Genomic DNA, 19,835 nt, shown 5'->3' on the forward strand with positions numbered 1-19,835 from the left:
TAATAATAGAATCGTTCACTTCTGTACATTACAAAGCTATCATTGGTCAAAGTAATACAGAAATATAGTCACATAACCAGAAATTATTCAAACAATAAAACTTGTCGAAACTTTAATGTTTAAAAAAAATCATCTGATTCAGGTCATGTGTGTATGCAGTCATGTATAGCCAGAAGTCCGTATGCAAAAGAAGAGTATTGCGTTAATAACTATTATTAAGGCCTATGGTTAAATATATTTCTGTTCCTTTAATAAGTTTGAACGATACTTTTTATTATAACATTTCAGTTTTCGTTTTCTTATTTACAATTACAAATATCGTGGCTTTCTTTTATGTCGCTGAGGGAGAGAAAAAATCCTCACACGTAAAGGACAAGTATTACATCGCACGTTATTCTAGCGTGGGCGAGCAACAGAACTAATAGAACATCTTGTTGCGATCTTTCTGAAGAATATATGTGTATATATATTCTTGTGAGAATAGATCAATCATTCCTCTCTTCAACACCCCACTTTTATTAATGCGAATTGTTACCATTGTTCGTTCTTTTCGACGCGTACTGCAAGGAAACAGTAAACTATTCCAAACCTTCGAGCAAGAATTAATAGTGTATGTTATTTATTACAGCATTTAAGACACTAACGTATAGGGTAAATGTCAGGCTTCGTGAGATAAATATATGAAGGAAACTGCTTCTGTTCGTACCTCCTTGTCCTAAGGCTTTGGGCCCCCGCTAGTACAGCGGTATGTCTCCGGAGTTACCTTGCTAAAATCAGGGGTTCGATTCCCCTCGGTGGGCTTAGCAGATAGTCCGATGTGGCTTTGCTATAAGAAAAACAAACAAACAAACAAACCTAAGGCTTTGGAAATGGTATTATAACGGCACTGTCCGTGAAGAGCTTCATTCGAAAAGTTTCTGTAATGAATATTATTGTAATGAATATTATTGTAATTGTGAAAATAAATCGAATCTTCCTATCTCAGAGAAGTTTTATCTCATGATATACTGTTTTCGGCGTTTTGTCTCTAGCAACTAGAAAGCGCTGATGTTGCAGTAAGTTAAGAAACAATGGTTTCTAATCACAGTGTGATGTTTGATGTAGAAAACAAACATGTTTATGAAGGTTTTACACAATAAATGTAGTTAATTCCCACAGGTTACTGTCTGTTAATCTCCTTATTTATTAGCATAATGTGTTTCCCTATACAGGTGTTGATATTTCTTAGTCTTAGCACTTAAGTTCTTAAGCAAACGTATTTTATCTTACTCGGTATTTGACAAAATATTTTAAAATGGTGATTTTTACTAATCTCAGTGACTGAAAACAATCACTTAGCTGTGAATGTGTAGCTAATGCTCTCTTTACTTAAGTGAAAAATCCATACAACTGATATTTACTGTTCTCGGCACCCGACATCACTTTTATAAAAAGTCTTAACATTAACTGTTTTTGACACTTAGAAACAGGTATTAGAACTGGATTACTGATAATAAAATATTGAGGTAATAAAATTTACTGTTTTAAATAACTGATAACATCTCCAGTTGAACTACTTTCGTGGACTTTTGTGTAGCAGTGATACATACACTGTTCTCTATGTTCTATATCGCTTTTATAACAACTGATATTTTCCGCTCTCCGTAGTTGACAATAATTATTAGAAATATGATATTTACTAGTCATAAGCGTTTCAACGTAATAGTAATACAATTAACTGAATGTATCCTTTCGATTTTAAGCTTACACCGTGGGGATATATGACGAATAATCACTTACAGCAAAATGATTTTATTTCACTGACATCCATACCTTTTCAGTTGTTAATATTCTACGTTCCTCTCCTCTAGCTGACACCAGGATAATTTGCATAGCTATGTTTTCCAGCAAAATTGGTCAAATTAAAGCCAAACTCCTTCTCCTTGTGGGCAAATTGATCCGAACTAAAGATCCATCTTCAGACTTACTGGATCCGGCATCAGATAACAAACTTAAGGTAAAGTCCATCTTCTCCACAGAAACCTCCTTATTCAAAGTACAGATATGTTATCATGTCATTTGACGCTGTCAGTACGTGCACAAGTAATATAAAATATTATTTGCAAGTCCAATGATAAATGAAAAATTTCGGGAACAGTTCGATTATTAAATCTTCTGAGTTGTACAGGGTACATTAAGATTTATTTTAAAGTTAATAGAAATTATTAATATTACTATTATTTAAGTCCAACACAAGTTAGGTGTCAGAGAAGAATCCATCTTTTGATCATCAGGATTCAGGATCCACCATAATAACCCACATTTAAGGCAATAACTGTCTTCCTCTTTCATGGCTCCAGCAGCAAACATCACATCAAAACTAACACTCATTATTCCACGAATCGTGATTTCGACGGTAGAAATAATCATATTTTTCTTTATTCTGACAGCAGCCACATCACCAAACGTAACATTTTCTTGTGTGTTGTTTGTTTGTTTGTTTCAACAGCAGCCATAACAGTTTAGTCTGTTCTCTTTGTTGTAGCAGCAGACAACATGCTAAAAGTGGCACTCTGTCTTTTGGTTTCTTAGTTCCTACAGCAAATATTTCGCTAAATTTAATCCTATCTTCTGCTTTCTTGATGCTGGCAGTACGTAACGCTCTGCATGTCATTCTCTCTCCTGGTTTCGGGTAAGTCATCAAACCAAAGCAACACTCAGTCTTTTGTTCTATAGGCTAAAGTAGCACACGCCATATACAGTGTAAACCTTTATACCTAACTCTCGTGATTTAAATAGTGGAAAACACCTGTAATAAAATTATCTTTTCGGCTCCTGTGATCCCAGTAACACGTATTACATAAAATATAAAAGAAAAAATCTTCATGGTCTTGGTTTTGACAAAAGAGCCAAAAACAAGAAAAATTGAATCTGTTCTTATGAAACCATAAACAAGGATTGGGCTGCTGAAGAAATGTCTAGCTTTTATAAGCCCTTGAAGTTACTTTTTGTGAAACTTAAAAAGACACTGATGACGTCTAAACTATCGGCCTTCTTCACTACTCGCAATTTCTGTTCTAATGGTTTGTTAAATATTATTTAAACAATTCATGAAACAAATGTTTTTTTTTATGTTATACAAAAAGTAGCATTTGAAAATTTAACCAAACCGAATTAATATATTTGAATATTTGAATCTTCCTACAGAAATGTTTGACTACTTTGGACCTGATCTCCCTAGGAGTAGGAAGTTGTGTGGGGACTGGAATGTATCTAGTGTCTGGAATGGTGGCCAGGAATGTTGCCGGGCCAGGAGTCGTCCTTTCTTTTCTAATTGCAGCTATGGCATCTCTCTTCTCAGGTTTGAAACCAGTATTCTGTTTAAGTAATCAAACATTTGATTGTAGAATAAACATAATTATTTACGTTATTATGATATACTTCTAAGGTTAACTGTAAATTAATCAGTGTGTCTTAATTACTGAACAACGTCTAGAAGACTTCTCCTGGTAGATAAATATGGAATTATTACAACTTTAATTTTAATTTGTTTTAATGAAAACAAGTGTAAAGTTCTAATTTGCATTAAAGGGTTTTTCTTATTGTATAACTAAAAATTCAGGTACTATACAGTATTTCACTGTCTTATAAAGTGAAAGATAAGAAGTAAAGCTGAGGTTAAAAATGACAGGAAAATCTAATAAAAATTACAGTTTATTTTTGAATCAGAAGAGTAAAGTTATTACTGGGGATAAAAAAATAAAGCATATTTGAGGATACGAATAAAATTAGTGGCGATGGTGAATAATAAAAATAAAACTCGCTCTGAGGATAAGAGTAAAATTTGTACTTAATATTAAAATTTAAAATAATGCTGATTCTGAATAACAACAATAATGTTAAAGGTTATGAGTAAGGCTAAGAACTTAACAATGAAAGTAAGGAAGAATGTATAACAATATATTTGCTACATTCATAGTCAGCGAGACTCTTCTTCCAATACCCAGACTCATCAGGTCAGGTAGGATACAAAAGACACACCAGGGGTCTTGGAGCTATCAAAGTATATGGGCAGCAGCTGTAGGGGTGTAAACTAGATTAAGTTTATGAAGTATAATTTTACCAATTTTATGTAACTCATTGTAGAATCAGAATTTGAGTAATGTAATATTGATGAGAGTGGATAAGGATAGTGTAAAAGATGAAGGATGCTTGCCAAATTTCATGATGATGAGAAACCCATTTGAAGTAAAAATGTATTTGAAAGACGGTAGTATTGTTATTAATACCCATACCAGTCGTTTTAAGAAAGTATTTCTCAATCTCAGTAAATGTTTTTCATTTTTCAACTCCTTAACTCCTAAACAGCATGTTTCCATTCTCCTCTTCCTTATTGTTTTTCTTTCATACCGCGTATCATCTGGAAATTTTGTTTCCATTATCTTTCCAACATTATATCTAACTTGTATTTTGTTTTATTGACTTAACAATTTATTTATAACTTTATATCTTCTCTTTTTCGTATGAATTTAAAGTTTTCGTTTCTCTTGTTCGTCTCTCATTTTCAAATTAAACTAATTAAGCTCCACTTTCAGTTTCTGAGCGTATGATGAGCTAACATATCAGCTGTTATTTTATTTCGAAGGAAAATGAATATATTAAAGCTCTACTACATAAAAAATACATACCTCAGATAAGGTGCTGAAAACATACACGAATATCCTCATAGCTGAAAAACCATGTTTATTAGGTTCCGAATAATGCTTCCATTACTCGTAGAATTTACAAGCCGTGCACATGAGGTCTTAAACTTAGTAAAACAGTATAAAAAATGGTTCTGTGAGCCCCAGACAGCCATGTACTGATATCGATCAAGGTGATGTCCTTCGATCGAGACATGGTCTTTCGCCAACCAAAATCGACACATCAGTTTGAATCAGACAGTTCGTTTTGTTTTTATTTTCCTATTTTCTTTTCATCTCCAAACAAGCTATACGTTTCGGTATATACATTCACAAATCTGGAATCAATTTTTTTTTTTTGGAATGACGGACAGTTGATTTATTTTGTGCCTATAAAATCCTAATAATCAAGAGAACTGACAGTATACATTTTATGGCCATGTTCCTTAATTTCTCTTCAGGAATGTAACGCAGCGTAATAGGAAACTATTGACTATTTCAAACCATACATTTTTTTAAACTTATTACCGTATCTATGAGTTATATGTACCGCTTTGTGGATAATTTAAAGAGTGGTTCAAATTAATTTTAAATAAACTACTCGCTTCTAACTAGTGTAGTGACAAAAGTTAGTCCTAACATTTAAATTTGGTCTACTTGATAATCAGTTTCTCCTATAAATGAGTTTAAATTAATTTAAAATAAGTAAAATTCTTTTATTTAAAACGAACATTTTGTGTGTTTTAACAACAAATCTTAAGTTTTGGCAATTCTATAGAAACTTTGATGTAGTATTAGTGTAATAATAAAGAACTTAAGCCTAACATTTAAACTTAAACTACCTATTGTCATCTTGTCGCATAAGTTATGTGTTTAACGAATAACCTTTATAATTAGCTGATCATGAACGTTTAATTATTTATTATTTTTATAGGTGTCTGTTATGCTGAATTTGGTGTTCGAGTCCCTCATACCACCGGGTCTGCTTACATGTACAGCTACGTCACCGTTGGAGAATTTATTGCTTTCGTCATTGGTTGGAATATGATATCAGAATATATGATTGGAACAGCTGCTGGCGCCTGTGCAATTAGTGCATGTATAGACGCTATGAGTGGTGGTGGTATTAGCGAAGCTGTAAGAAATAATTTAGGCACAATTATAGGTAACAAAAAATACTCATAAAACAGAGTCCATAAAACAAAGCGTTTTAATGTATTGTCAGGTTGCCACATTTTAGCCATAAGTATTTATCTATAAATATACATGATAATAACTAACAACAACAAGATGTATGTGTCTTATATTCTTCTAGAACTCCAAACAAACCTTTGTAGATATTTCAAGAAAATTATATCTTTATGACTCTATATCCTGTAGCTTCAGACATAGTTGCATAATAGAAATCACTCTTAATATATTTAGAAATATGATAGTTCAGACTTTATATCTGCAAAACTTAAGTTTTATCTCTATGATTGAGTATCTTTCTGGTCAACTAAAACTTATGTTCCCATTGTTATCGTGGTACTAACTCAACTCTTGATACTTTTACATACACAAATGTCACAGAGTAAGTTAGACCGACATTTCGATGTAAACCAAGTAATTATTGGTCTGTCTTCTGCAATTTTGATGGTTCCCTTTATTTGTCCACTTAATTTGTCTCTGCAACATAGATACAATATGAAGATACTTGAATGATGCTCCAAACAAAAGATTAACCGTAGTATGAATAACTGAAACTGACAGAGAAATCAGATGTAATGTATTCTTCAACTTTGTGTCAAGCTTTCAATGGTCTTATATCTACTTGCAAACACTAATGGCCCGTAAGCAAGGACTTTTGGAACTTTCCAACTATGTATTTCATAGCTATAAAAACAAATCTAAGTATCAAGGTCGGGTAGGACCCCAGTTTAATAAGCCCACTTTAATAAGTTTTTCAAAGTGCCAATGTTGTCATTCTCTAGCACATGAGATGTATTGGATAGAATGGATGACGGGTTCTTGGAGAGCAGACAGAGATGTGACTTTATGTTTAGTTGAAAGAGACTAAAGAAAGGACAATGTAGGATTTAGCACTCCTTCTTTCAAAGAGAAAAACCTAGTGAAGGAGCATAGGTTTATTTAGACCAACTCTAAAACTTAGTGGAAGAAATGTATGATGGTTACTAACTAGCTTTCACACATCTAATGACGTTGGGTACTAACACCATACTACCAGAACTATTTTCTGTTTATTCTATAATAATAATATATTTTGTTCTTATAAAAATTATGTTTTGCTACCAAAGAATGGAGACACATATTGATAGAGCCAATAATGACGGAGCATCAGTACCGAATAAATGATGAATTGAGTTGTCTTATATCACTCATAGCAGTGAAGAGAAGCAAATCAGCCATCCCACCTTGAAAACTACTTCCTACTTGTTTAAGACAGATGGTACTCTGAACACTTGAGTCAGAATCAGGACACATAGAATTTATTCCTCAGCCTCTTTGAAATGAGCTTAGTGTTATGGAAGATCTCAAACAAGACATGCTTAGTGATTAAGAGTTAATAACTTAACATCTTCAATAAGGCAAAACAAGTAGCTCTACATTCTGAGATGGTTACAAGTAACCATTTACCTAAGAAAGAAAAACAAGTGTTGCAACAATAAGTCAAACGTCTGACTAATGTATTTCTGGCTCAAAGGCAAGAAACCACAATAATAATTTGCGAATAGTTGATGGATTTTAACCTGGACTAGGTGAAATTCCCAGTACATGATGTTATATGAAGATCTTCAAAGATATTACCTCTATTTCAGCAAAATTCTCATTTAAGTCTTGAGCCAACAAAGTACAGAATACCTATTTGCACTAGTGGTAGTTTAGAGCATCACAGTCTGATGGTCCTTATTTAGTGTGTCCATAAAATGTGTTACATTCTGACGTGGATGCCTAAGACATTATATTCTTCCAGGCAACACTTCGTTTATGTCAATAAAGATCGGCTTTCTTGTCGGTAAAGGGGAGAGGCTTGAGGTTATTGAAGAGATTAGTATTTCTCTCAGCTAGTGTACTTTCCTTACGTGAATATAAATGGTGACTATTGGTCAATTTTGGGAGCTTATATGATTGAAATGAACATAATATTGTCGAATGTAAGTTTGATGCTTGAAACAAAGAGCTGTGCTGTGTGATCCGTAATCTTGAAAATTGTTGTTGTCTGTTGTCTTACTAAAGCCTATGTAATTGTTCAACAGCATGGAAGAAGTAAGTATACCTTTAAATCATGTTTGCTTATTGAAGGACAGAGATTAAAATCCTATTAGATCTTTATGCTACTGTCAAATGCATAGGAGTAACTTCATTTCTTCATATGAGATAGTTGAGAAAATGTTGTCATTTAAATAAACTAAGAGCTGAAGTAAACTAAACATCATTACTGTACAACAAAGAAAGAATAATTGACTATTCTTAACCTAATACTTGTATGAATGAGGATTTATATCAGAATAGACCATGCTTTCGATACAATGCTTTATTAACTTTACCAACAACAAACACTCAGAAGGTAAACTAATATGATGTATTACAGCACCGTCATGAGAGCAATGCTGGACTTTGTATGTTTGTATAACGTTAGATTATGTGAGTTTCGGTGGTGCATTCTTCTGCCTTAGTGAGAGGTGGTTATTTTGGTCTTTAGTTCTTGTATCCTGGCAAGGAACGAGTTTTGAAACTGTTCTTCTCAGAGTTCCATTGACATTCACTTTGGACTCTATTTGCACTTCCTATGTATCCAGCCATGTTAGTAAACATTTCACATGGCATGTTATTTTTTCTTAGGGTGACAGACATCTGGACACTATCGGAATTGATAAAGTGCTGAATTATTTCTGTGGTTGGCACAGATTCATTACCAGGGAACTCAAGCAGTTGATGACGCTGATGTGCTGAGAATGGAAATTCTTTGGTGTTTTATGATGATACAAGACAGTAGAAATGGTGAAGCCGCGAAGTGCCTAGCACCACACAAACCAACACGCCTTATTATACCAACCGAAATCACAGCATAATATTGGGAATTGGTATAATTACTGTTGTGAACAATGCAGATGAAAAATCGCTATTATCATGGCAAATTGAAAGAGCGTCTTTTAGTTTCATCTCCATAAAGGATTGTACTCAACAACACTGAATTCCTCACAAAGACAAATCATGATAATCAAATTATGTTAGGTTCTATCAACTGTTTTACCAAGTGGAGTGAAACAACAGCAGACATGCTACTGGAAGAGTGGATTACCTGGCTATTTTATCATGTTATCCAAAGTCAAATAGTTTTGCTGAGAAGCCTATACAGACAGTTATGCTAGAACAGACTTATTGAAGTGATTACTTTAATAATAGGCTAGTTAAAACTAATGTAAGAAAAAGTTTGAATAAAATGTGATGTGGTCGCCGTTGTTAGTTCTGAAAGAACTTCGTTCTTCTCGAACTTAGAAATTTTACACCAAAACATACTGAATATCTTTAGCAGCATAAAAATATTCTATAACTACTCTGAAATTCAGTGTTTACACACATACACATACAACTGATTGGAAATCCGAAAATGACCTCCTGATGTACCAATATGTGGCTTACCAAAGATAGTTTTGAAACGATATTTTGACGTACATTTAATTGGACATTCTTTATGGACTGATAAGAGAAATGTGAAGAAAAGTATGTGCAGTTAGAAGTAATTTTAATTGTAACACAATAAAAGTACACACAACTGATGAATAGTAAATATATTTATTGTTTAATACAAAACATTTTATCTGATCTAAGCTGAATTAATTGTCCGACTAATTAATTTTGTCTCTATAAATAATGTATTTGAAGTGTAAATGTACTAATGTCGTTCAGGTTTTAACACAGCATATAGTGTTAAAGAAACGCCATTGATTGTTTTTATTATTTATGCAAGATTTCATTAATGTCTAGAAAATAGTAAATGAGACATTCGTTACATAAACGATTCCCTCCACACTTTAATCACTCAAAAATCTCAACAACTTTAAATAGTTATTATGTATCGCTGTTCTTTCAGATCACACTCCAGACCTGGTGGCGGCAATATTAACTATTTTGATGACAATGCTCCTAGTGGCGGGTGTTAAAAAATCTCTGTTGTTTAATAATATCTTGAACGCCTTGAATCTAGCAGTATGGGTATTCATTATGGGAGCAGGGCTCTTCTACGTCGACACAAATAATTGGACCAGTCACGGTGGTTTCCTACCATACGGCTGGTCAGGGGTGAGTATTGTTTCCATTGTTTTATAAGTCATTCAGCTAGTTTGCTGTTTCGGTAGTGTATACTTTATTAAGATGTTCTCTAAAAACGGACGTTTAACGGTATAAAGTAAAGTAGGAATAAATAAATGAAGTTTTTTTTAAATTCGTTATTGATTTATTTCACAAACACAATCCCCTCAGTGGTGTCTCTGCGGACTTACAACGCTAGAAACCTAGTTTCGATACCGGCGGTGGGCAGAACACAGGTAGCACATTGTGTAATTTTGTACTTAAACACAACACTAATATAAATTCTGAATATTTAGATTATTTTCAATCTGAAAGGTACCAAAATCATCTTAATATAGTAATAATGTAATTTTCGATTGCACTGAACGTTTATAAAACGTTTAAAATTAAGTTATGAGATGGCTAAACTTTATTTTTAAACGTTAAGTTGCACAATGGGTTATATCTAATGTGTCCATGTAAAGAATCTCCAATCTCAATGTTGAAAGTTTACTTCTGAACTATCGGTTGGTTACCACTCTAAAATGAAAAGTAAATTGAGCGCGGTTATCAGAATTTCTAAATCGTTGATAAATTAATTATTCATTCCAGGTGTTATCCGGAGCAGCCACTTGTTTCTACGCGTTCATTGGATTCGACATTATTGCAACCACAGGAGAAGAGGCTAAAAACCCAGAACGATCAATCCCTATGGCAATTATCATCAGTTTGTTTATCGCGCTGACAGCTTACATAACATCCAGCATGATAGTAAGTTAACTGTTATAACTGTAACGAAGCATGGTTTGTTTAACCATCAGGCTAGAGCCTCAGGTGTAAATTACGATCAGCATCAAAACTAATATTACTCTTTTCATTTCTCTTTTCTTAGAAACTAAATAATTTACTCTGTGGATAATTAATAGTCATTCTTGTTTAGCGTAATGAAAAACTCAAGACCTCAACAATGAATCTCACGGTTATTTGGACATTTCGACCTTAAAGTAAAATGATTAATAAACCCATTATTTTGTGACGTGGTTGTGCTTAATACGTCTTCTAATATAATGCTCGAATTGTTGAAAAACATTAACGTTTTTATTGCTAGGATTTCTTCCGAAGATGAGAGGGATATGACACAACATTTTAATAATATTTAATTATAAAATGCATTTCAGAACAAATCATATGATATGACGTCATTCGTAAGTTAATTAACCAGGAAATGAAATAGAATGGACTGATAGCATCAAGAAGTGGAAATCAACATCCGTTAATCATCGGCAGAATAAAACATAATAAAGAAAGTTTTGGTTTGTTTTAATTTCACACAAAGCTACACAAGGACTATCTGCGCTAGCTGTCCCTAATTTTACAGTGTAAGACTAGACGGAAGACAGCCAGCCATCACCACCCACTGCCAACTCTTGGAAGGTCGAGCATATTTGGTGTGACGGGGATTCGAACCCGCAACCCTCGGATTACGAGTCGGGTGCCTTAACCTAATAAAGAAAGTGTATTATAAATTCATTATAACCCGTTCTAAATTACTAACAACGGTTCTAAACTTACACTAATTTTAGACAAGAATATATAAACCTATGTCGTATATAGAGGTTATGTAAACAATAAATCACATAGTGAAAGCGCCTTAACAACGTATGGTTCTAGTTTTATTTGTTAGAACTGTGTCATTTCTTTATAGTGAGACAACTACAAGTTCCTATAAAGCATACTGTAAAATTATGTTCCTTTCCTCGAGGGTTCGGCATGGCAAGGTAGGTTAAGGCGTTTGACTTCTCGTCGTAACAAAACATGCTTGCCCTTTCAGCCGTGGGGACGTTATAATGTGACGATCAATCCCACTATTCGTTCGTAAAAGAGCAGCCCAAGAGTTGGCGGTGGGTGGTGAAGACTACCTGTCTTCCCTCTAGACTTACACTGCTAAATTAGGGACGGTTAGCGCAGGTAGCACTCGTATAGCTTTGAGCGAAATTCCAAAACAAACAAACAATCCTTTCCTCTATGTCTCAGTTTTATTATACATAAGCCACACAGGGTCTTGTTTACTCACCAGGATTTTCTAACCACTCTAACTTTTACCTCATCAAACATCACATAAAAAATGTGCTTGTAAATACCAGTTTCCAGTGTTCCATTTGTAAAACCAAAGGAACTTCTGTCTGGATGCACCTCATGCTAATATAATACTAAATTAACAAACAACTGTTTATTAGTAAATGAAACGATTTTATTTGGGGGAACATACTACGTCTTTCGACAAAACACTGGACTGTCAAAACATGTTATACGCCCTCCCCAAATATACTTATAAGTAATTGTTTGTCAATCTACAGTTAAAGCCAATAAGGTTTTACAATTTTGATCATTAAATCATCGATAAATCGGGTTCTTGTCTCTTTGGAAATCAGTAAATTATATTTCTTTGTATTATTTGACGTCGAATAGAAGAATGAGCATATTTTTAATTAGGTGATGCAATGCTTTTCCAACCACTGTATGTAGTTTATAACTCTATGGTTGTAAAACTGCATATGTTCGATAGAGCAGTGTCTGGTTCAACAATCAGTTACCTAACGGAAGACACACTAACGATAATCTACATTTCTCGCTGTTTATTGGCCAGGTTCTTCAAAGACGATAGCAAGAGAACCTTAAACACATCATAGTGGTTAGATGCTAACATAATTTAAGATTAAATGAAAATACTAGTACCGCTACAGCTGTAGGTTTATCTACAATTACTTTTTGTTTGTTTATTTTACTTTTATTACGAGTTTCGTTACATTTAACTACCTGTGTTTTGTGCTATGTTTGAGCTACAGAATTTTTGTTGTTGTTGTTGTTGTTATTGTATTTTTGGGTGTAAATTATAGAAGAATTCACGCAAGGAATTGTAATAAAATCACGTGATTACATCTCTTCATCTGAGCGATCTTTGTTGTAAGAAATCGGCAATACTTGTAGCCAGTGAGCGCCGTAATAGCACCGGGGGAGCTTAAGGGATATTATAAAAATTTTATTGTGAAATTACAAGGATAAATATTATATTTCTCGATTTATTTAGTTTTGTGGAGATGAAAAACCATTACTCTCATTTCTAATAGATTTTGAACTAGTTTTGTGACAAAAACAACCATGGCCTTACAATTATTGTTGATTTTGCAGTAACTGTATAAGAATGAACGTAGTCGTTAAGAGCACAGAAACAACTGTAATATTTTTTTCTATATTTTTAGATCACCCTCGTTGTTCCATACGACCAGATCAATCCTGATTCAGCTCTCGTCGAAATATTTCAACAGAAGGGGGCCCATAAGGCTAAGTTCATCGTAGCCTTTGGGGCGCTAGCAGGGTTAATAGTGAGCATGTTTGGTTCCATGTTTCCTATGCCTCGGGTAGTATATGCCATGGCTAAAGATGGGCTTATATTTAGGTCAGTCTAATTTATTTGTTTCAACCGTTTGTTTTCAAATGTAGCGTTGGCACGTGATGATACGTGATTTGAGGTTTCCAGTTTCAGTAATGAACAAATACCTGAGGTTAATGGTTGTTACTTGTTTGTGACTTTGTTTTCACTGTAATTTTAATGATAAAAAGAAAGCTATGAGGAAATCTGAGAAAGTTTTTCGAACTACATACAAAGCTTCAAACAAAGTGTTACTATAAGTTAAACACGGCTAAAATTCAAGTAATTTGTGATGTAACCTGTTTGCCTGATCATACTGAATTAACTCATTGAAACACTACAAATAAACATAATTTCTTTTAACCCTGACCTTTAACCACGTTTAGTTTACAGTGTGTCCTACAGAGGGCCTCTATGTACCTTCTAAGTCCTGGGTCGATGGATGTTTTCAAAGAGATTCACTTATTTTATTGTTTGTTTTGTTTTTAAATTTCGCGCAAAGCTACACGAGGTTTATCTGCGCTAGTCGTACCTAATTTAGCAGTGTAAGACTAGAGGGAAGGCAGCTAGTCATCACCACCCACTGCCAACTCTTGGGCTACTCTTTTACCAATGAATAGTGGGATTGATCGTCACATTATAACGCCCCCACGGCTGAAAGGGCGAGCATGTTTGGTGCGACCGGGATTTGAACCCGCGACCCTCAGATTACGAGTCGAACGCCTTAACCCACCTGACCATGCCGGACCTACTTATTTTAAAGAAATAAGATCAATCACATTAGGAGACTGTATGATACACAAGAACTTGTGAGTGAACGAATAATAATATATGAAACACCGTTTTTGCTGTATGCAGTGTCGACAATGCCTTTCACCCTTTTACCCTAATACGATCCAACATACATTACTGTAATTAAAGCTATGTACTTAACACATTTTTCTGGTACAATTCGTGTCTGTTTTTATTTTAAGGTGCTTTAGAGGTTCTCTTTCAAGCTTATATGTGAGAAAATTTAAACAGAAGTTTCCGCTTTTATATCTAAGGTCACTTGCTCGTGTGTGGCCTTATACGGGAACACCGATGGTTGCGACATGTGTTCTAGGTGTCACTACCGCAGTTGTCGCTTTTCTTATGAGCTTGAACGTGCTTGTGGAAATGATGTCAATCGGTAAGGAAAAGGAAAATATGTTTCTGAAATATTATCTTATCAAAAACTTTTCAAAATGAGCTTGCAATACAGAGAGTATATTATCTTATCAAAAATTTGCAGCCTTGTTATTTTTTCTCATACTCTTCTCCCATTTCTTTTTTACTTTTACTTTTTAACTTCCTTCTTTATCACGATTTAAATTTTCATTGTTTTCTTCGAAATTTAACTTTGGGTTTTTGCTAGTTCCATTTCTCATTCAGTTTACCATTTGTCCTCTTTCCTTATTTTATCAAGTCTTCTATACTGTTTTTAAAGTTAGTTCAAGTAATATTACGACACTAATAAAATACCCAAAAGATAAATGTATAGGTAAAATTTTGTTGCTGTTGTCACTAGGAACCTTGATGGCTTACACTCTTGTGTCCACCTGTGTTCTGATTCTCCGGTACCAGCCCTACAATACTACCCTGGTGGAGCTTCTCCCAGAGTCCATAAGGTCAGCTTGCCCCACCCCTTCAAAGGAGATCGCGACACCTATTGACGATTCGAGAACTACTATTCACTCCAAGCGAACCAATCGAGTAGAATCTTCCGACAGTGAAGACTCCCCTGCACTAAACGACTTAAACCACTTGAACCAAGTTCAGAAGTCTCAGAGACCTGAAGATCTCGATTTGTTAGTGCCAAATGGTAGTGTAGGAAATTCTATTTATGGAACTGTCGATCACGACTCCTTCTCAAGATCCAAAATTTCTGGTCCATTCCTGAAAATCCTAGACAAAATCATGACTCGGCTATTTCCTTACGAATGGACCGTTTCTAAACCCTCCACAGAATGTTCTGGAAAGTTTGTGATGAAGATCGTTGGAGTGTTGTATCTTCTAATAATTACCTTTGATTTGCTTATTGTTTGTGCAATGCCTGCTTTGGAAAGCGGAGACATTACCACGATGTTGTTATTTTCTATGTGTATTTTGGGGATTATTCTTTGTCTGATTGTCATTGGTTCTCAACCTCAAACGAAGTAAGTCGTAACACGAAGTTGTTAAAAATAATTAACTAACTAATATTTTATCGAGAAAAAGATAGCATTTCGTAACAATAAAAAACAACTCAAAAGTTCAAGACAAAATAACTTTAATTGTATTGCATTTATGGGTAATAAGCGGAATGTCATGATACAACAATTTATGGTACTGTGCAAACAATGAGAACAACGGATATATTTTTAATAATATTTGATAGCGCAGGCCTGCAATGGTGTTCCCCAGTGACATAGCAATATATCTGTGGACATACAACGCTAGAAAGTGAGTTTCGATACCCATGGTGAGCAGAACACGTATAGCTCATTATATAGCTTTGTGCTTAATTATAAAAAAAAAAACTGAAATGGTTTTATTGTCTTTTCGAAATGTGCGTAGGTGAATTATGTAAAATCTGTTGTTAAAAGCAAATTAACTTTTAGGAAGTTTAAATTCTCAGTCCTGTGTTATTGATACCTAAGGATTCACCAGTAATAGAAAAGTAATGAATATTTTCAATATTTTAATTTACTATCACTGTACTTAGAGAATAACTGATACTACTCAAAACAATGATATACAATAGATGTCTATTGTCTTTGTTCAGGTGTGATCTCAAGTTCAAAACTCCCGGAGTGCCACTTGTTCCAACCATTGCTATCATAGTCAATATCTATTTGATATTGAAGTTGTCTATCCTCACCCTTATCCGGTTTACCATCTGGATGATATTAGGTATGTGTATCTATGTAAGTTATATCCTCTATCTGTAATGTGTAAAATAGTAAGTTGTAATACTTGCTATTCATTCTTCATTACTTGCACTCTTAAGTTCTTAGAACACGTTCTTGCAGCAATAATTGTTGTATTTATTTCGATATTAAATAGGATCATAAATTACACATCCTTTAATATCGCAGGTAATGGTAATAAATACGATATGTTGTGTAAACGTACACAAATGGTTTAATAATTTATGGTATTTATCTGTTACAATACTAGTATAATTTATTACGTCGATCCATAATAAATGTTTGTAAATTAGTGGGTTTTCCTAAGGTACCATACTAACCGACACGAAGTTCAGATTTAATTGTGGTATAAACTAAAACACAAATAACCATATAAAACGCGATTTTTGTCTAGAATACCCATCATTATGAGCTGTAGAAGTAAATATTTATACTCACTATTTAAAAATCAGGATATAATTGCAATGTATTCTCAATTTGTAGTATACGATTTAAAAGATTTTTTGTGTGTTTTGCGTAAGTAACAGTAATTTAATGACAAAACAATTATTGACAAGAATCAGGGTTGAACAAAAAGTTAAGGTTAAAGTAGTATAATCTGAAGATTTGTTCAACCACAAATGAAATTAAGACAATTTAGAAAGTTGCATTTAAGATCAAATTTGCCCAATTCACTCGCTAGGCTGTGCCCTGCAAATGGATTAAATCCAAAATTTTAACATTATAAGTTCTCAAGCTTATATACGCATACTTTTTAATACATGTACATACATATCAAATTCTAACTTACTTCCCTAACCTGAACAGCCAAAGTCATTTGTATTTAAAATTGTTGTAGGTCTTCTGATGTACTTTTTCTACGGAATTAAGAACAGTTCTCTGGATATTCTTCCTCAATCTTTCATAGAGATGAAAATGCCTGAAAGTAAGAAACAAAAAGCATTGGAACAATTCAAAGAAGACTTCAGCAGAGCAAATCTCATAGAGAACACGAATAACGTTGCGAGGAGCTACTTATCACTGCCGCTAGATGGCGGTATGGGAATAGCGACCATGAACAATCACTCAAGCGGGAAAAATGGCAACAATGAAAACTCGACTGATGCCAAATGGGAATCTTTTGACTAGATACTATATGAAATTAAATCAAAACATTTCGAGTTTATTACTGTTCGTGGTGTTATATTAATATTCCTATTTTAAAACGAAACTTGATATCGTGTGTTTTTCATCTTATTTGATGGAAATTTTTTTCTCTCAATCCACGATTAAAACATTGGTTTGATGAAAAAGTTAATTTACAGTGTATATATATATATATGATGTGTTATTCTAAATTTCCTCATAACCCTCCGAATTAAATTTAAATTATTTTCGTTTCATATTCTTATGATATTGTTAGATATTTTTGTTTAGATGTTACTGCCATCTGCTGGTTTTTATTTAAAACAATACCTTAGTTTTATGACAATTTTATAGACTGGCCTACATCACGAATTCAGTATAGGCCTTACTTTGGTTTCTGGTTTTGATCGTCCAAACTTTTATTTCAACAACAAATGAAACTAATTATTTATGTATACTGTATATTTGTGAGCTTGTGACCTTACACTGCGAGATTTTTTAATAGAATATTAATATTTGTGAACGTACTAAGCAATAAGTCGTGCGAGTTTTCCTTGACTAGCTTACAGACTTATTGTATTTCTTCTGTTTAAGGTGAAGGCAAATCGTAGAGCTATCGAATAACAGAGCAACGAATAAACGCGCCAAGCATTTCTAGTTACGTGCCAACTGAATTAATGGGAATGGTTACTAAAACACTGGAATGAATTGGTAGTTAATAACCATAAAGTTAGTTTTACACTGGTTAATTTAAATTTAAAAATCCCAGTGCATAGAAGAGCAAACCAAATTATTAGGTTTAAATCAACATATGCTTATTTAACTAAACTTTCAAATCCAAAACAGCTCGCCAATGATAGACTTACCAGTAGTAACGTACAAAACCTTTTTTTATATTGTTTTCTAACTTTCACGTAAAAAAGAGTAAAACATAACCGCCATCGGGCGTAAAAAATATATAAAATTACCACCAAAGAGAAAACTTTGCCACCCGTATTATTCTTTCTTCGAAAATACAATTGTTTATTAAAAAAATAATTATTTTTGCGCTGTATTATTTATGAGTAATTATGAAAATTATCATGTTTTCACGCACAATTTTAATGAATTGAAGTTTACAATATTACGCAATGGCTCACAAGAAATGCTAAGCTAGTTATAGAAGCAATATAGTTCTTCATTGTTGCTATTTCTCTGTTAAATCGATGTTTTGACGTTTCCTTGTACATATTTAAATTTTCACTTTAATATTGAATATTTTTCATGTGTAAGTGGAAATGTTCCGCCTTTCAAAATAGTAACGCTTACCAATGCTTAACCTCCATCATCTAACCCTTCTAGTGTTATCCTGAAGTTTTGTCATCACATTTATTGTGTGTAATAATGTTAATACTTCTCGTTATCCACAAAATGTGAAACTACATATCCAGATTTGTTTTTATTGAAAGTGCCTATGTGTCCAAAGTGTAATTTGTTTTTTCAATTTTAGTGTTTCGCAGATTTCTTTTGGTGTCCCAGATTGGTCAAAAACCACAAATAAAGATGGTTTGTAAATCAACGATAAGATTCTTATTGCTCCTTTACAAAGTTTATCAGCAATAAAACATTCTGCTAAAAGAGTTTATCTGTATGTTTATAAAAATTAATATGGAGTATTGTCGTTTTCTTGAATGTAACTGGTATTAAGTCGTCAATAAAGATTCGATTCAATAAAATGGCCACTGTTTTTTTTCTCTTTCTCGCCTTAAAAGTACTTGCTAAATTAAAATGGTTTGTAGTCAGATTTATTATATACTAGCAGCATAATTCGGGGTTCCAGGGTTTTGGAAAAAAAGAAAAAGAAAAACTATTCTCTCAGTTTCCCGTTCCGTACTTCGATAGGTAAAAAAAAAAGTGAATTTATAAAAAACAAAACACCTCTAGTTTGAAACTAGGAGTCTGTTTTAAAGGACGGCTACCTCGTGAATGGTGGTGGTTTTCTTCACTGACAAGGATAAATAGACCCTTATAGAAAATATTTAGATCATCTTGTAAACCTACGAGTACCTATTCCGGGAAACAGGATAAACCTAGTTTGATGCCCTTCTCCACCGTTATCCCTCCTCAAATATTAAAATTTCAAACGTAAATATGTATGTAATATTATGGAAAATTTGCTTTAATGTAAATTTAAATATGTGTTTTTTAAATGTGATACCTTATTCACGTTATGACACTGATGTACGAAATATACTACAGGGTGTTCGGAAAGTCGCTGTGCAGTTTTGAAAGCAGCGACAACAGCATTCATTCAGTCTATTTCAAGCCAGCAACTAATAGCAGTGTTTAGAAACAAAATAAGGATCCAGGCCTGTATTGATGTCAACGGGGGTCACTTTCAACATTGTTTATAATTGT

At 33.6% G+C, this 19,835-nt stretch overlaps 1 protein-coding gene across 3 annotated transcripts in view; it reads left to right on the plus strand.

The window, feature by feature from the left end:
* LOC143223105 (solute carrier family 7 member 14-like) overlaps positions 1-17,441 on the plus strand; it is a 41,325-nt gene extending 23,884 nt beyond the window's left edge. For 2 of the 3 annotated variants that reach the window (XM_076450555.1, XM_076450556.1), the window contains exons 2-11: positions 1,851-1,996; positions 3,187-3,340; positions 5,596-5,826; positions 9,757-9,965; positions 10,566-10,724; positions 13,214-13,410; positions 14,430-14,554; positions 14,933-15,560; positions 16,169-16,296; positions 17,152-17,441. In XM_076450555.1, coding sequence (XP_076306670.1) covers positions 1,877-1,996; positions 3,187-3,340; positions 5,596-5,826; positions 9,757-9,965; positions 10,566-10,724; positions 13,214-13,410; positions 14,430-14,554; positions 14,933-15,560; positions 16,169-16,296; positions 17,152-17,441 — 2,241 coding nt within the window. In that variant the 5' untranslated portion in view covers positions 1,851-1,876. The remainder of the gene's footprint in view (positions 1-1,850; positions 1,997-3,186; positions 3,341-5,595; positions 5,827-9,756; positions 9,966-10,565; positions 10,725-13,213; positions 13,411-14,429; positions 14,555-14,932; positions 15,561-16,168; positions 16,297-17,151) is intronic. The other variant, XM_076450557.1, reaches the window with a different exon arrangement.
* The last annotated feature ends 2,394 nt before the right edge of the window (positions 17,442-19,835 follow it).

This window comes from Tachypleus tridentatus, chromosome 8 (genome assembly GCF_004210375.1).
Source record: "Tachypleus tridentatus isolate NWPU-2018 chromosome 8, ASM421037v1, whole genome shotgun sequence".
Classification (NCBI taxonomy): Eukaryota; Metazoa; Arthropoda; class Merostomata; order Xiphosura; family Limulidae; genus Tachypleus; species Tachypleus tridentatus.